Source organism: Benincasa hispida, chromosome 7, assembly GCF_027475165.1.
Source record: "Benincasa hispida cultivar pf3 chromosome 7, pf3_genome.v1.1, whole genome shotgun sequence".
Taxonomy (NCBI): Eukaryota; Viridiplantae; Streptophyta; class Magnoliopsida; order Cucurbitales; family Cucurbitaceae; genus Benincasa; species Benincasa hispida.
Window position 1 is genome coordinate 40,889,035 of NC_143484.1, and position 18,816 is coordinate 40,907,850.

An 18,816-nucleotide genomic window follows, 5' to 3' on the forward strand; every position below is an offset into this window, starting at 1 on the left:
CAAGAATTCAATAAGACAGAAATTAAAGAAAGCATTAAACATAGTTGTGAGATATGGACCAGAAGATGCGTTTCTTTGAATTAGCGCAATCCACATCTCTGCAGGCGGTCTGGCTTGCCTGCCCAATGTCCTAAGGATATTGCTCCTTTCCATTGGATCCCGGGGCTTCTGAGTTGCTGGGCAACGTTCCTAGTGCTCTATTTCTCAGCTCAGATGTCACCTGGCCCGCTTGGATCTCCAAGTTTCGAATTGAAAACGCCTGCGCTTGCATCACTGCGTCATTTTTGTCCATATATTGTTTCAGCAGGGTCTCCAATGAGCTTTCAGAGGTGTTTGATGATGAGGGTTGCTGGTTATGCGATTGCCTTGGTTGCCCCTGGTTCGAGTTATGGTGAAAAGGAGGATTTCCTCGACTGCCACTTTGATGGTTGATTGGCCTCCCTGGTTAGGATTGCCTCCCCACCCGAAGTTCGGATGGCTCCTCTAGCCAGGATTGTAGGTGTTGCTGAAGGGGTTGTTTTGGATGGTGCATATTTGCTGGAGATTTGATGGGCACATTTCTGTTACATGAGCCCCTCCATAATTAACGCAACTTATTGTGGCCACTTGAGCCGGTGTAGCGGGTTGCGTTGATTGTTGGGAGATGGCTCCTTGATTGATTAACATCGATTGAAGGATCGAGGTCACCGCGGCCATCTGAGTAGCCAACGTGGTCATTGTCTCTGCAGTAGCCAACGACAGTTTTTCACCAATCGTCTAAATCGCACCCAAGTGGTGCTCAGGGTCTCATTCTCCATTTGCTCAAAGTTCAACATGTCCTTTCATCGCCTTGCGTTAACGGCCAGCGAGAAGAACTTCTTCATGAATCGCTCCACCAGTTGATCCCATGATGTAATCTCGTTTGGCTCTAGTGAGTGAACCCACCTCTTGGCTTCATCCCTCAAGGTATAAGGGACAAATATAGTCTAATACTCTCCGGGGTTACGCCAGGTAATGAGAAGTTGCCGCACATTTTGACAAAGCTAGTCAAGTGGGCATGCGGGTCTTCACCTTGCAGACCCCCAAATTGCCCTGCATTTTGGATCATTTGTAGCATGACCGGCTTTATTTCAAACCTTGCGTTCTCCTCAACAGTAGGCCTCAAAATCCCAGGCGAAAAATCATACAGGTTAGGTGCCGCATAATTCCTCATGGGGATGTTGCGGTCAGCAGCCAGGAAAACAGGATCCTGCATCAGCCTAACAGCCTCTTGATTTCTACGGGAACTGCATTGTCGTTATTATCTGCCATACTCACTGCTTTCTTTCGCCTTATCCGATTTTGACGTGCCCATGCACGAAAGGTACGCTCGATCTCAGGGTCAGCTTGGTTCAGCACCAGTACTCATAAACCGTCAAGCTGCTCTCCGTGTTGAACAACCAGTACAATGAGATCTGTCCTGCAAATACCACAAACACACTTAAATAATAAATCGTTAACCAATCCCCGGCAACGGCGCCATAAACTTGTAACGCAAATTTTAGTCTTAAACAATGTGCTGATGCAAATATGGATATGAATGAATGAACAAGTCCATGTCCCCGTTACCAGTTCCCCGACAAAGGCGCCATAAACTTGTAACGCAGATTTGATGAATGTTTCTATCTTGGGCATACGCATAGTGATATATGATGATATGTGATACTACTTCTAGATATGCGTTATTAACGAATGTTCTTGTAGTATGTTGTGCGTTGTCACAAGTTTCCTTGCGTTGAAACCAAGTATAATTTCACCGCAAGTTTCTCGGTGTGATCCGAGGTCGAACACAGGGATTGTTTTAGGTTATTGCGTTATGCTTGTCATACATGCGACAAGGGGTTTTTCAATTTATAAAAGAATTTGTGTACAAGAAATTAAACATGCGATAAAGTAAAGTAAAATAGTAAAAATGCGATAATAACATAATTGTGTTAAAGTAAATCTAAGCTAAGATGATACAAGATACAGGTTTCATGATACAAGATACTGAGGTCAAGGTTGGCTATGAAGATTATGCAAAGATCGTGTAATGCGATGACAAGTCTTATGTACGAAGCAGAAACAGAAAAGATAATTAATACAAACATCGCAAGTTTCCTAATTGCGCAGAACAAGATAATTAATACAAACATCGCAAGTTTCCTAATTGCGCTAAAGATATAAGTACAGTTCCGTTTTTCCCTTGGCGTACATCTCTCGGTGATCGGCCACGTTCCCACATCTCTGTGGTGAAATAGGGACGAATGTAATGAATGCAAGGTTGCTTCCATCTCTGGAAGTACTACTCGCTTTAGTTAATGCATTCTTCTAACCTTCTCTCGACAGATCAGAATGACATCTTCAATTCTGCTCTTGCAGGTGAAGATGCCGTCTAGCATGCTTTAGCTAAACGCATTTATCTCTTTATCACAGATTAAGTTACTCGTTTAATCCCTATTAACTACCAAGGTATTAAGAAAACTTCATGGAGAAATCGATAAACGGAGGAGCGAAAATAGACAGAGAAGTAGAAATGGAAATGATCGAGACATTCGATAAAACTATTTAGCGTCTGATACATGATTTGTGAATGAAAAGATTAAGAAGATGAAATACACTTGATGAAAATAGAGTTAGAAACAAATACAAATGAGCGCCAACGTCTTAACGCCGATCTAGATGGAGATTTGCTTGTCGGGGTGGATGGATCGTGCGGAAGGATGAGCTTCCCTCTCAGACTTGCTCAACCGGTAGCAGGGATCTAAGCACAGAGCATCACGGTGGGGATCTGGCAGAATCGCACTAAGACTCACCTCTCGGCCGTGTCTCTTCTCTTCCCAGATTTCTTCCGATCAGTAATCAACTCAGCCTCTCTCTCAATAATTCAGCAGTAATTAGCCCTCGTATCAATTATACCCGTATCAAGTATATCTTCTCTAAATTCTATGGGGGTATTTATAGGTGAAAAGCTTTGACTCTTGGCTTGTGGACCCCACTTCTTGTTATGGAAATTCCGAAGATGGAGGAATAAATATTCTTTTTGTTATGCAATCAAACGTCAAATCTGCACAACTGTCAATTGTACACGTGTCGCAATCCTCCGCCTTTGCGTTGCTCAGCTGCATCTTTCGATCGGTTGCTCGCATGCGGTGTTGTATTTATTACTGCATGCGGTTCAAATTCAGCTCGGGATCGACTGTCGCATTGCGCCATCATTACGTTATTCGTCTCTTCATTGTTGATTGACGGGCGCAATGTAACAGAGATGCGTTGTTCAGTTTCGCGTTGAGTCTTGATCGCAAGCGATGACTTATTTTCCTGCAAAACAGAGTAAAAATATCCTTTTCTACCATCTTGACGATGTTAGTGGATGTAATTGCGTTAATTCATAATTATTGTATTTCTTAGCTAATTTTTATACAATCAACACATATTTCTTCTCTTTTGGTCGTGATATCTAGATAAGGCAGCATAAATAACTTGTATTTCTACAAGTTATCATGGGCCTATGTTGTATTGTTCATTAAAGGGATCAGTGGTACTTAAGGAGTAAGATGTAATTACAGGGATAAAACGGTAAATTGGTCCAGCTATACTTACAAGCATATGTGAAGGGTTATCGTAATGATGATTGATTATATCCGATGGACACAAAAATATATCTGTAGTAAGGAGAGTTCAGCTGTCAGTCTTTAGTTGAATGCCTGGCAGTTAACGGATGGTGGACTCGTGGCTAAAGAGTTTAGTCAGCTATTCACGTACCGTTGGAGCTTCGAGCTATAGTTTATAAGGTCCCTTTGGTAGCTTGGATACAAGTTGTGAATCAGTTTTTGGGTCAGTTTGAAATGTTCAAATTGACAAGAAGGAGTTCGACTATATATGATATGATTGAACTGATTAATTATATATGATATAATTGACTTTATGTTTGAGATACATTAATTTAAGGAAATTGGATATAAATATGATTTATATCTAGTGGAGGAGAAAAAACTGTGGTTAATATATGATATTATACTATAGGTTAATGAATATAATATGATTATATTTATTATTTATTAATTTGACAATTATGGGATAATTGGCCACCATTTTCTCCGTAACCGTGCGTTAGTGGGAAGTTCCAATTCAATTTTCGTAATTGAAGAATAAAATGAAAATTGTATTCATTTTGCATAGAATACACTTAATTGCTCACGAGGTGTTTGCATTCTATCGTTTAGTGAATTGAGAGCCTATACGATAGCTCACGTTTGCTAAACGACCGCTTACACGTACGCGCGCATTTATTAAAGGATCGCTTACCTTTTCCTAAATGATCACTTAGCGCTTGAGCTTTACTAAACGATCGTATAGACGACCGCTTACCTTTTCCTGCACGATCGTGTATCTCGCCTAAATGATCAAATACCCTGTCTATACGATAGATAGTACTTTCTCCCACTTGCTTGATCATTGTATATGATCTCTGTTCCTCCTCCCCTCTACCAAATTCGAATAGAGCCCACTCTTTGGATTCTCACTCCGAGAATACTAAAGGCTCCAAGTGGTGGTGTCGTCCCCATTTTCCTATTGTTTGTGTGAAGCAGTTCGTGGTAGACGACCGGGGTGTTGCTGAACGATAGCCTGACGTTCTAGTGAGAGCGAGAGCTTCTGTTCGTGGAGAGAGCGAAATTTGCCGAGAAGAAAGTCTTCAACTGGTAAGTTCCTTGTTCTCTTATTTAATTTATCTTTAAGCATGTCAGTAATTTAGTAGTTTAATGCATATCTGTCTGTGTGAATGTAAATGTGGAAATTCTGTCACAATGTTTTGGAAAGATCCGCTTCCACTCAGAGGTACTCTTGTTTAAGAGTTCCTTCATAATCAGGATCAAATCATTCGTAGCACTTTACAACAATTGTAACACCTACAAAGCGGGCCATACTCGTAGTGTCACTAGGATAAGGTACCCAGCCTTATCCACCTACTACAGACCATTTAGGTTATCACTTAAACATGATCCATCCGTATGTCTCCACATACATGCTTAAGTTACAAAGATAACCTTGGATGTTAGTTTATTGGTTTGTGGTTAATGTAACTAAAATATCATATATTTTTTAGATAATGAATAAAATATCAGATAATTTATTAAATACACAATGAGTTTATTCAACAATGTTTACAAACTATAGGACTCTACGAGATTTAGGGTTTCAACCCCATCAATATGTTATATTTGATATAACATATAGTGTATATGTATAATAAAGTGTATATATATATATATATATATATATTTAATTTAATTGAAATTAATTAAAGGGAATGAGTTACAACTCCCTTCCCCATATTCTCTCAATTTTTTATGTGGAATGAAGTGGAGGTGGTTGAAGATTTTTTATCTTCTTCATCAATTCACTCCGAGAGAAGAGTTCTCTCCATGAAAAAGTTTACAGAGAAGAAATGTTCTTCTCTTCCCTCTCCTCCTTTCCATCTCCTTCCCTCTTCCAAGGATTGAAGCAAAACCTACAACTCTTGCTTGAATCCTTTATCCCAAGAGAATACAAAGGGTTCTCAAGTGGTGGTGTTCCATTTGAAGAAGGAGATTCGCGTGGAGAAGGAGACTCGTTCATGTTTTGTTCGAGGGAGTTCTTGAAGAAAGGGTTCTTCAAAGGTAAGGCTTTTTGAAACCCTAAGTATTCCTTTTTGTCAAACATGCTATAATTATGCAAATGCATACATTGTTCTTGTTTAACTGTGAAACTTATATTCAATGAAAAATGAAATTTGGGTCGATCTTTGTTTTCGGTCACGATTCTTTTCAGTTAGAGTTCTTTCATATACAAAGTTTACAAACTACGAGATTACAAAGAGATTTCGGACATTAATCCCAACATCTTCTCCATCAAGCTTTCTCTCTTCCCATTCTTTCTCTATTTCATTTTTTTTACGAAGGTTGATAAGAATGGGCCCAAAAATTAAAATAAGAAATGACAGGCCTAGTAATTTCAAATTTGAGCTGATTCACGAGAAAAGTTGAACTGTTGGAAACATGTGGTGAGATACACTTTCATTTCTTTCTCCTTTCTTTCCAATTTATCAGAATAACAAAATAAGACAGAGAGAGTTCTAACCTTTCCTCTCTATCATTCAAATGAGGTGAGAAGCTTTGATTCCGAATCTATGAAAATCTAATGGAATTTTCGAGCATGCATTCATAGATTCAAAGAGAGGGAAAAGAAATAAACATAACCATGTATAGTGGTTCGGTGTTTTTAACCCACCTACATCCACTGTTGGAAGATCTTCAAGTTTTTTACTCAACAGTTTCAAGATTACAAAAGCTCAGATAAGTTTTTCTTTTACAACTCCCTCTAAAAAATGCTCATTGATATCTCTCTCTGAAAAAACAATTTCTCTACATTCTGTACATTGTGTTTCCCTTTTTATACAGTAGTTGATGATTAGAGAAAATAACAGTTTGTAACAATTTGCTAATTGTTTCTGTTTGTTTGAACAAGAGTCTGAGGAGACAGAGAACTTAGATGGAGCGGATGTTTTGGGTTCATAATGTCAACAGTTCTCCCTCTTGAAGCAAAAACATCTTGAAGGTCTTCAAAAGATTCGGTAACTATTTTTCTTTCTTTAAGTCTACTATTTTAAGTAGACTTAGGCAGTGGTTGAACTTAGATTCTGGAATCTGTTGCGTTGTCCTCTGTTTTAACTTTTTGAATGATGACCGTTCCTTTCCCAATGATATCTCTAACAAAGAATAACTTTACATCAATGTGTTTTGTTCTTCATGATATTGCTGGTTTTTAGTCAACTGAATTGCTTCTTTGATTGCTTCTGTTACTGCTATGAATTCATCCTCAGTAGTTGACAAAGCAACTACTGATTGTAGGGTAGACTTCCAGCTTACGAGGTTTCTCCTAACATAAAGAAGTAACCTGTTAAGGATCTCTTAAGGTTATCTTTTTATCACTATCCCCTACAAAATCTGCATCAACATGATCTCCTTTTATCAATATCCCCTACAAAATCTGCATCAACATGATCTCCTTTTATCAATATCCCCTACAAAATCTGCATCAACATACCCTTTTAGAAGTAGTTTACACTCATTAGAAGCTGTGTAAAATAGTCCTCTATCCATTAACCCCACTAGGTATCAAAATACCCATTTGGTAGCTTCCTAGTGATTTTTGCCAGGGTTACCCATGTACCTGCTGACTAAACTAGAACTGTAGGCTAATTCAGGTCTAGTGCAAACCATCAAATACATCAAACTTCTAGTGGCATTAAAATAAGGAACATCTGACATAGCTAGCTTCTCAGCTGGGTCTTTAGGGGAGTCATTGGCAGATAGCTTAAATTGTTGACCCATAGATGTAGATACTGACTTAGCATTGGACATATTAAACCCGTCTAGCACCTTTTGAGTATACTGTTTCTATGATAAGAACAATTCTCTCTTGCTTCTTTGTCTTGTAATTTCGGTGCCTAAGATCCTTTTAGCTGACCCCAGGTCCTTCATTTCGAACTCAACCTTCCAATGATCCTTAATCTCATTCAAGTCAAACATATTTCTCCTTACTAACAACATGTCATCTACATATAATAGTAGGTAGATTAGACTACCATTTGGAAGCTTTCTGTAGTAGACACAAGGATCATATAGGCTCCTCACAAAATTTATTTTACTGATGAAGATATCAAACCTCTTACACCAACACCTAGGGGACTGTTTCAGTCCATATAAGGACTTTTTTTGCTTACACACTAGTTCTGTCTTCCCTTGAACCTCAAAGCCCATAGGCTGCTCCATAAAGAGTTCTTCCTCCAAGCTTCCATATAGGAATGTTGTAGTAACATCCATCTGTTCTAATTCAAGATCTTCACAAGCCATAATTGAAAGAGGAACTCTAATAGATGTGTGTTTAACCATTGGAGAGAAGATCTCTGTATAATCTACTCCCTCTTTCTGCTTAAAACCCTTGCAACAAGTCTGGCCTTACATTTCACAACTTGATTGTTTTCTTCCAAATATTTCTTCTTATAAACCCACTTACAAGAAATAACTCCTTTGTTAAATGGTCTGTCAGTCAGTTCCCAAGTTTCATTCTTGTAGAGAGAGTTTATTTCACTCTTCATTATTGCAACCCATTCATTTTTCTCTTTACTGTTTAGAGCTTCCTCAAAACTACTAGGTTCTTCACTGTCATCATCAATAGAATGATTAGAAATGCAATTAGCACTTACAAATCTAGAAGGTAGTATGGTGGTTCTCCTTTCTTTGTCCCTTGATAGAAGGTAGTCTTCTAGGTTCTCAGTTTGTCTCTCAGTTCTATCTTCAGAAGTACTTGGAACATCTGAGGGCTGTGAAGGTTCAGTCGTTGTTACAGAGATTTCATTTCTAGGATGAACTTCAACATGAGAGCTAGAATGAGGGACAAAATGATCTTCTTTAGTTAACTGTGTCAAAGTTTCAGAGTCCACATAGGACTCATTTTCCTTGAAGGTTACATCTCTGCTGATTAAACTTCTATTAGAGCTGAAATCCCAAAATTTGAATCATTTTACTCCTTCAGGATACCCTATGAACATACACTTCATAGCTCTAGGTTCTAGCTTGCTTTGCTTGATATGAACATAGGCAGTGCATCCAAAAGGTTTTAGGACTGACAGATCAGGGGGTGATCCTCTCCATTTTTCTTCAGGGGTCTGCATATCAATAGAGATACTAGGACTTTTATTGATTGTAAAGGTGGTTGTAGCTAAAGCTTCTACCCAAAAATCCTCTGCTATTTTTGCCTCAGATAGCATGCACCTTACCCTTTCCATCAGTGTTCTGTTCATTCTTTCTGCAACTTCATTCTGTTGGGGGGTGTAAGCTACTGTCTTGTGCCTTGTTATTCCACACTTAACACAAAGAGAGTTAAAATTGTTCCCTAGAAATTCTAGGCCATTATCAGTCCTAAAGAACTTAATTTTCTTCTCAGTTTGAGTTTCTACCTTAGCCTTCCAGTTTTTAAAACATTCAAAGGTCTAATCTTTAAATTTAAGAGAATAGGTCCCCACTTTCCTAGAGTAATCACCGACAAGGGATAAGAAGTACCTGGAACCTCCCCAAGAGGGAGTTAATGTTGGACCCCATAGGTCTCCATGAATATAGTCAAGGATGACCTTGGTCGAATGAACTCCTCTTGTGAACTTCATTCTTTTGGATTTTCCAAGCACACAGTGTTTATAGAAACTGAGCCTTTTAGTACCTCTAGACTGGATCAAACCTTGCTTCAGAAGTTCATTCAATCCTCTTTCATTGATGCAAGAGAGTCTTCGATGCCATAATTCAAATTCATTGTCCTTCTCAGCTTCTGACAGCAAAGCATACTTTGGTTGACCGACTTTCTTCAAGATATACAACCCATCAACTTTCTTTCCAACCAGGATTAACCTTCCCTGTTTTTCTATCCTCAAGGCATTCCTTTCTCCAGTGAATGTGCAGCCCTGATCATCAAGCATGCCCAAAAAGATGAGATTTCTCTTAAGCTTTGGAACATGTCTAACATCTCTCGAGAGTACTTCCCTGTTGTTTGAGAGTTTTAATAGTACTGAGCCTCTACCAATGATTTCACATTCATTGTTGTTTCCCATGTAAACTGAGTCTCCATCCTTTGATTTGTAGTCAACAAACCAGCTCCTTTTGGAAGCCATGATGGGTACATCCTGAGTCTAAGACCCAGTCTCCCTCCTCAGTTTCAGAATCCATGGCTTTCTTATTTACAGTAGAAAGAACGTCAGTATAATAAGTTTCCTCTCCAACAAGCTTCTATTTCTTCCATGCTCCCTTGACTTCCTTGGATCATCTCTTCTGAAGTCTCTACTTCTGGATGAGTTATCTCTATCATAAGGCTTATACCTCATGTTATCATCTCTTCTGTGGTGTTTAGCCCTCTCAGGGTAATTTCTCTTGAAATGCCTTTCCTTATGACAGATGAAGCATTTCAAAGCTGACATTTCTCTGCGATTTTTCTAGTTCTTGTTAAAGGAGTTCCTTTTAAACTGATTTGTGCCTTTTGAAAATAAGGATTCTGCACCACCAACATTTTTGCCTTCAGCTTGAAGTTCTGATTCTCTACTCCTTAAAGCTGTAATGACAGTATCTACTGTCACAACCTCTCTCCCATATTTTAGGGCTATCTTAACTTCTTTATGGGTGTCATGGAGTAAATTGATCAGCAAGGCAGCTTCACTTTCTGTCCTAAGTTTCTCCCCAGACTGGTTGAATTCATTAGTCGGTCTCTTGAATTCATCTAAATTTTCATTCAAGGACTTAGAGTGATTCATTTTAAAAGAAAAAAGTCTTTCTCTAACGTAGAGTTTATTAGGAAGATCCCTTCTGTCATAAAGGGCTTTCAGCTTCTCCCACACCTCATGTATTGTGTCTTCATTAATGACTTATCTCAAAACATTGTCTGCAATGTTGAGGATGAGTGTTCCATATGCATTGTCTTCCATATTTTGTCTTTCTTCAGCACTTAGGGTAGTAGGCAAGGTCTTTGGATCATCAAGAGCTTTCAAGGCCTTTTGAGAACTTAGAAAGGCTTTGACTCTTTTTGTCCAAAGAGCAAAGTCTTCTGCTCCATTAAACTTCTCAATTTCAAATTTTGCAGTGGCCATTTCAAGAATTTCAAAGATTCTGTCCTGTTTTCTCTGAAGAATCTCAAGGAAATTGATTTTCGATCTTTCAAGAACTTCAAGAAGCATAACTAAGATTTTCAAGAACTCTAAGAAATTTGTCTTGTACTCTGATACCCAAAAATTAAAATAAGAAATGACAGGCCCACTAATTTCGAATTTGAGCTGATCCACGAGAAAAGTTGAACTGTTATTAGCATGTATGATTCTAGTGCTTCCACGTAGCTCATCAGAAACATGTGGTGAGATACACTTTCATTCCTTTCTCCCTTCTTTTCAATTTATCATAATAACAAAATAAGACAGGGAGAGTTCTAACTTTCCTCTCTGTCGTTCAACTGAGGTAAGAAGCTTTGATTCCAGATCTGTGAAAATCTAATGGGATTTTCGAGCATGCATTCATAGATTCGAAGAGAGGGATAAGAAATGAACACAACCATGTATAGTGGTTCGGTGTTTTTAACCCACCTACATCCACTATTGGAAGATCTTCAAGTTCTTTATACAACAGTTTCAAGATTACAAAAGCTCGATAAGTTTTTCTTTTACAACTCCCTCTAAAAAATACTCATTGACATCTCTCTCTGAAAAAACAATTTCTCTACATTCTTTACATTGTGTTTCCCTTTTTATACAGATAGGTAATGATTAGAGAAAATAACAGTCTGTAACAACTTGCTAACTGTTTCTGTTTGTTTGAACAGGAGTCTGAGGAGACAGAAAACTTAGATGGAGCTGATGTTTTGGGTTCATAATGTCAATAAAGGTGAAGATGGTTCTGATGATATAAACAAACTTAAGCTAACTAAAGAACAATCTACCATTTTGGAAGAAAGCTTCAAACTTCACAGTACTCTTAACCCTGTAGGTATTCTTCCTCATTTTCTGGTTTATTTAGTTTCTTAATAAACCTTATTGTGATCTAAATTTCAGTTTTATTTAATTAACAGAAGCAAAAGCAAGCCTTAGCTAGAGAGTTAAATCTCCGGTCTGGACAAGTTGAAGTTTGGTTTCAGAATCGGAGAGCCAGGTAATTAATTATTTAATTCATCTGTTTCCACAAATTTAAAATTGGGGATTTGGAGTTAGATCAAAGAAACTAAAACACGGGAGTTGAATAAATTTGCAGGGCAAAGCTAAAGTAAACAGAGGTAGATTGCAAGAACTAAAAGCCCTGAAATTAGCACAGCCTCTGTTCGTGCAAATGCCTACAGCGACATTCATATCTGCCCATTTTGCGAGTGGATAGATGGTGGCGGTGTCGCCAATACCAAGGGCCCAGGTTTTTATGGCTCCCAATTAGAGAGGTCTAATTTCTCGAAAAAAGTTCTCAGATAGGGAAGCCCGTTCCCTTTCAAATTTATCTGTCAACATAATAAATATGTTTAAATTAGATATTTACATTTAGATTATTATGTGAATAATTTAATTTATATGTATTTCTTTCTACTAAAATAGTTTATTATTTTTTTTAATCAAAATTTGAGTAATTTATCTTTAAATTTAAATTGTCATATTAAACTAACATAATAAATAATTTAGTGATAGAATTAATTATTTAATTAAAATTTGTTCACTTTAATCATTTAAATTAATTAGTTTTTTCCAAAACCAAAAAAAATAACAGAAAAAAATACCTTTGGAAATCTCCACCCCAATCCCCCATAGGGAATTATGAAATGTAATAGGATGAAAAATGGCATTCTTTGACTTCGGCCCGCACCGTGAACATCCCTACTCCCAACCTCCGGTTTTACAAAGCCTTCACTAAGCCTACTGCTGCTTGCAAATGCTATAAATAATTAAGAAACTGGAAGAAAGCAAATGCTATAAATAATTAAGAAACTGGAAGAAATAGATAAACAATATGAAGAGAGAGCTTGGAGAAGATGATAATTGAGAAGAAAGAGTGGATGGGAGGGGAAAGAGAGGAAAGAGACGACGGGAATTGAGATGAGAGAGGAATGGATTTTTCACCCAAATATTTTACTTTGAATTTTTTAATCATATTTCACATTCTTTTATTTTTTTTTTTTCCAACTCACCTATTCTTTTATTTCTATTTAATGGCAGAGATTATTTTTAAATTTTATTAAAAAAGTCCATTGAATATTTAAAAATACATGGACTAAAATAGAACAACTATAAAAGTATAGGGACTAAAATGGTATTTTAATCTTTATTTTATTACATGAAAGTTATTATTATTACGAGTAATGTGGATGCATCCATCTTTATGCATCTCATTTTCATTCTATACACACTAAAAAATAATTAAAATATTTTAAAAAAGAAATAATAAGAAGTTGTCACATGTCAAATTATCATCGAACACAGTTTGAAAGATTAAATTTAATAATTATTAAAAATATAAAAACTAAATTTAGACTATTAAAAAGTACATATATTAAAATGGAAGGGAACCCAAAATATAAAAACCAAAATGGTATTTTAAATTTTTAGAATCATAAGTTTATGTTCGTGACAAGGAAATGCACTTGATCATCACATGACACCGATAATGAATTTGTTTGACAAGAGGGGAACGAACGTGGCCTGCAAATTAAAAGAGAAAACATGCACATCGGTGTGATGCTTGTCATACACTCGGATGCTTAAGTGAGAGTGAATAATGTTTGCTAAGGAGTTTCAGGGTAAGATTCAAGTTACCTCATATGAAACTATACATGTGATTGACTTAGATTATTCCATTGAGATTTTGGAGTCACTTTGGGATAATCATGCAACTTACCAAACCAAGGGGCGTACCCTATTTAGCATTTAGTTAGGTTTAGCCTCAACTTTAGTTAAGTCTAAGCATATTCTCCTAGTTTCATTTTAATCATAGGGTGATGTTTTGGGCTAGGCCATGTGTGGGTCGAACCTAGCAAAATAGTTAATGGACATGTCCCACGCATGTTTAGTAGTTTTGGCCGAGCACATAAATTTGTGTTTTGATGTGAACTAATCTTGAGACTAGGATGTTACCTTTGACTCAAATTTTGTTATTCTCTTGATCTTATTATTTCTATCCTTATATTATGCCAATTATATCTTTCGGTCTAGTAGTAGCCCTAACAATTAATAGTAACTATAGTATGCAAACCTAACTTTTCCTTCTTCCTTTTTTTTCCCCTTCAGTTTCCCCTTTTTCTTGATAATTCAACTTTCCAATTCTAAACTACTTTAGCTCAATTAATGTTATTGTAATAGCCAACAAAACATTTACTAAAGTAATATTTAGGACCCGTTTGATAACGTTCCCGATTCCTGTTTCTTGTTTATATTTTTCATTTTTTAAGCAACTGACTTGTTTCTTGTTCCTAAAATTTGAGAAACATTCCTAAAAATGGAGTCAAAATTGAGAAACTACAAAAAATAGTTCTCTTGTTTCGTTTCTATTTTATTTAAAATTGTTTCCACGTTGTATAAAAGTGTAGATTTATATTTGAAAAATTATTTCAAATGGTAAAATTGTTGAAAATATTTACAAGATATAGCAAAATTTTAGAACCATCAATGATAGACGCTGATAGAATATATAATAGAAATCTATCCGTGTCTATCAGCGTCTATCAATGATAGTTCTAAAATTTATTATATTTTGTAAATATTTTAGTTTCTTTTTCTATATTTAAAAACAAACCTTTATATTTCTTTTATTTAAAATTGTTTCCACATTGTATAAAAGATCAAATCTTTAGGGAGATTATTTTATTTTATTTCTTTATTTTATATTTTTTCTCATTTTTTATATTTATTTTACAATTATTTCTTTCTTTTATTTATTATTTATTATATCTGCATGTTAATTTAATTTTGAGCTTTGAATTTTCAAACATTTAGATTTATATATTATTATGATTTTCAAAATTCAAATTTTGAATAGGGTTGTTTTCAAATATAGGAAAATGATCAAATTATTTAGAAATATAGCAAATTTTATTTTATTTATTTAAATTATTTATTTTATTTTTCTTTCTTTTATACTTATTTGTTCTCTATATTTTTTTATATATTTTTTTATAATTATTTCTTTTATAAAATGATCAGAATATTTACAAATATAATTATTTTTATTATTAAATTTGCTATATTTATAAATATAGCAAATTTAATTTTGAATTTTGAATTTTCAAAATTTAGATTTATATATTATTTTGATTTTCAAAATTCAAAATTTCAATAGTGTTGTTTTCAAATATAGGAAAATAAACCAAAATATTTTCAAATATAGCAAAGTTTCACTATCTATATGTGATAGACCACGACAGACTAGTATCTGTATCTATCTGTGTCATGATAGACACAAACAATAGTTTATCGCGATCTATCGCAGATAGACTGTGATATTTTGCTAAAATATTTTTAGTAGTTTTGTATTTCCTTTTTCAATATGCATATATAAATTTTTTTAGAATTTTTAAAATTTTGCAACATGCATTTTTATATTTTTAAAAAAATTTATTTATTTTTATTTTTCTTACCTACGAAATCGGTTATAGTTTTACAATATTGAAATTTTGTTTATTAAGATATTCATTTAAGTTCATTTTAATATTTTTATAACCACGACATTTATATAATAATATATTTAAGATGTATTTGAGTCTACATCATTTAAAATTCAAAACGAATGACTTAAGTGAGCAATAATATTGTAAATCAAATTTTAACAACATATGAATGATATAAACAATTTTATTATTGTTATTAATTTTATATCGGGACTTATGTGTATTTGATAATTTTTTTTTTATATATTTTAGTGCATGTTATATAATATATACATTAGATTATATTTAAATTTAAAAAATAGAAAAAAATGTAAGAAAAAATACAAGAAACAAGAAATAATTGTCAAATAAATTTATGTTATTGTTTTTTTTTTTTTTTTTTTTTTAAGAAACTGAAAACATGACGAATAATTATCAAACATATTCATGTTTCTTATTCTAAAAAATCGGAAATAGGAAAGAAGAAACATACAACGAGAAACAGAAAACTTTGATAACATCAAACAAGAAACAAGAACGTTATCAAATGGATCTTAATTGTCAATAGATAATAAGAAAAATTAAAAGTAAAATTCTGATATTTTCATAAAATTTTCATTTTAATATATCATATTTATACAGTTGCTATAATTGATAGTGGATTTGTATATTATTTATCAAATATTAATGTAGAAAATTAAAAATCCATGTGAGATTATTCCAAAAGGAAGAATTAAAAACAAAACTTCATAGAAACAGAACTGTAAGCTGCCCAGCACGGGTCTCAAAATTAAACCCAATTACATCTCTCCCTGACATTTCCATTTCCATTTCCTTGAAAATTTCAAAACATATAATATTTTATCAATTTAAAAGTTTTTTTTTCTCCATTTTCTAAATGTTGTGTAGTTAATTTGTGTTTTATCTTTTAATATTTTTTTAGTATCGAATTGGAGATTCCTTATATAATTCAATAAAAGAAAATAAATATCATAGATTTTGTTTATTTAATTTCTATCTATACCTTAAAATATTGTCTAACGGTATACAATATAAAACGAAGTACTTGCATAATTGGCATAATATAAATGCGTAATTCTCAAACACAGCAAGTTTATAATTTACAAAAATAGCAAAATCGTTACTCAAGTTAAATTCAAACATAGTAAATCAATTCTGCTATATTTTTTTAAATAAACTTTAGGTAAAATATTAATTTTGTATGGTTAAACTATGGGGTTGTATTATTTAAAATTAAAACACAATAATTGTATCAATAAAAGACATTATCGGGGACGTTTATTTTTCAAGAATATATGAGAATATTTAGATAATTGTGTTTGTTTCATAGTATTTTTATTCGAAAAATGTCATAAATTTACATCATATTAAAAAAAAGTTCTTACAATTATTCATTAATTTATAATTATAAATTGTATAACATGTTTGGTTTTTTTTTTTTTTGAATTTTTAAAAATCAATATAATTTTATTAAGAAAGTGGAATACATAGTTGACAATAATTATTTTAATTATAAAATAAAAAATAAACAATAGTGGTATTTATATATAATACAAAAAAAGGTAAGAAAAAAGTAAAAGAAGCTTCAACACAAAATTTCAGAAAATCTATATTTGCATCCAAAACTCTTGAAATTCTCACAGTAAAAATACCATTGGATATTCGAAAATCTTTGGATGCTTGTACATCTTACATTAAGTTTGAAAAAAACATATACATTAAAAAAAATGACAACAAAATTGTGAATGTGGCTAATTTAAACATAGTTGAACAATATATATTATCGATCCAGAGACCAAATCAACTCTTAATTAGATATTGAGGTTTAAAAAGAAAAAAAAAATTATAAATAACATACCTTGACAATAAATCCTATCAAAAGGTCAAATAATAACCCTTAATTAATTTTTCTTTGAAGAATAATAAAAATAAAAATAATTGTGAATACTGAATTGGATGAACAAACTATGAAATTGAGGAAAAGAAGAGCTTGCTGACTCTCCCCTATATTTGGATGATCTAAATACATTCTTTCCCGGGGAAATTGATATGAAAATTACAACTAAAAAATGTTAAACGGATCATTTTCTTGATATAAGATTATAATCCAATCTAATGATTCAAAAGGAAAGGGAAAAGAAAAAGTTGCAGCAAGATTCAATGATTCAAAGGCCAAACAAGAAATTTCTTTTAAAAAAATGAAGAAGAAGATGAGAAACAGAGATCAATTTTAAGGAGAAGAAACAGAGGATTAAGATTCAATGAACAACGGCGACCGGCGGCGTCGTAAAGCCGCCGCCACCGTAACTAATGTTTCTCTGATTAGGTAAGGCGATCATGGCCGTATGGTCCAAAAAATCATTGAGCGAAACAACCGCCTGCAAAATCGTTTTCAAATCATCGGCGGCGGAGAATCCGAAGCAGCCTTTTTCACGGACCGCATAAATGTAAAAAGTCAAGCATCCTTTTCTAAATTTAAACCTAGCCATTTCGCAGCCGCTTAATCCCCGAATCAGCCGCCGATTCACATCGCCGAGTGGAATTTCCGCTGGCCAGAGACGGCCAGCGGCGGCCTTCAAAGCTTCCGTCGCGAAGACGAACAAAATCGCCTTCGATTTCTTTGTGCCGAGACCGAGCGTCAGTGTGTGCCAAGCGTGGTGCGCTAAAATCGTGAAATTCGTCGGGACGAACGCCGCCGTGGAATTGAATGGAAGTCGTTTGTTGTTGTTATCGTCATCGACGCCGCCGCCGCTGCCGTCGTAGCGCGGTGGAAGAGAAAGGAGTTGGAGGAATTCGAGAGGCCAGGCTCGCCGGATTGTGAAGGATTTGACTATGAATTGGCCGCCAAATCGGAGGCCTTTGACGGCAGCGGAAGGCTTGAAGGAGAAATCGGAAAGTGGTGGATTAGCGGTGGCGCCGCCGGATTGGTGGTGGTGCTTTTGCTTTTTGTTATTGTTCTTCTTCGCTCGATTTTCCATTTTTTTTCCTTTTGATTTGTCGGTGGGATTTGGTTTTTTGGTTATTTGGGGGTCAAAACAAAAACAACACAAAACTGCCTCTCTTTGCTCAGCAGATAATAATAATAATAATAATAATAATATTATATACAGAGTTTAAAAATATAAATATATCATTGACAGAGATATGTCAGGTTTTCAGTTTTTTTTCCAAGCTGTCATTTTTTTCCTTTCAACTGAGGTTTTTTTTTTTTTTTTTAATAAAAAAAAACTATTATTTTCTACAATGATTGATTAATTATAATTGTACTGTGGTGAACACTAGAAAGGTAAGAACGTAAATTTTTAAAAATAGTTTTAGGGGTTTTTCTTAGGAATTTTGGGAGGTATGTTAGTGTAAAAATATTTCGATAGGGGTATATTTGAGTTGAATGAATAACACGATTTAAAGTCAATATGAGCATAACTCAATTGACATCTTAATTTATTGGCAAAATCTCGTGTTCAAATTTTTTTACTCTTGGTTGTACTAAAAAAACCACGATATATAATATGGTATGTTTCTTATCGGTTCATGTATTCTCCTAAAGAAATAAAATAATAATAATAATTATTATTATTATTATAAATAAATAAACAAACAAATAAATAAAAATTC

General features: G+C 34.3%; 1 protein-coding gene and 1 long non-coding RNA gene across 4 annotated transcripts; one reads left to right on the forward strand and one right to left on the reverse strand.

Moving 5' to 3' along the window:
• Positions 1 to 5,999: 5,999 nt before the first annotated feature.
• LOC120081812 (uncharacterized) lies at positions 6,000 to 12,165 on the forward strand. 3 transcript variants are annotated; one of them, XR_005482952.2, is made up of 4 exons: positions 6,000 to 6,610; positions 11,389 to 11,548; positions 11,635 to 11,714; positions 11,814 to 12,165. It is a non-coding gene; the product is annotated as an uncharacterized LOC120081812 (long non-coding RNA). The 3 variants fall into 3 exon arrangements; XR_016530737.1 differs by lacking the exon at positions 6,000 to 6,610 and adding an exon at positions 9,265 to 10,926; XR_005482953.2 differs by lacking the exon at positions 6,000 to 6,610 and adding an exon at positions 10,912 to 11,027.
• Positions 12,166 to 17,153: 4,988 nt separating this feature from the next.
• Positions 17,154 to 18,356, reverse strand: LOC120081660 (uncharacterized). Its single transcript, XM_039036706.2, has one exon. It carries the CDS (start codon positions 18,177 to 18,179, stop codon positions 17,460 to 17,462), a length of 720 nt encoding a protein of 239 aa, XP_038892634.1. The 5' UTR covers positions 18,180 to 18,356; the 3' UTR covers positions 17,154 to 17,459.
• Between the last annotated feature and the right edge of the window lie 460 nt (positions 18,357 to 18,816).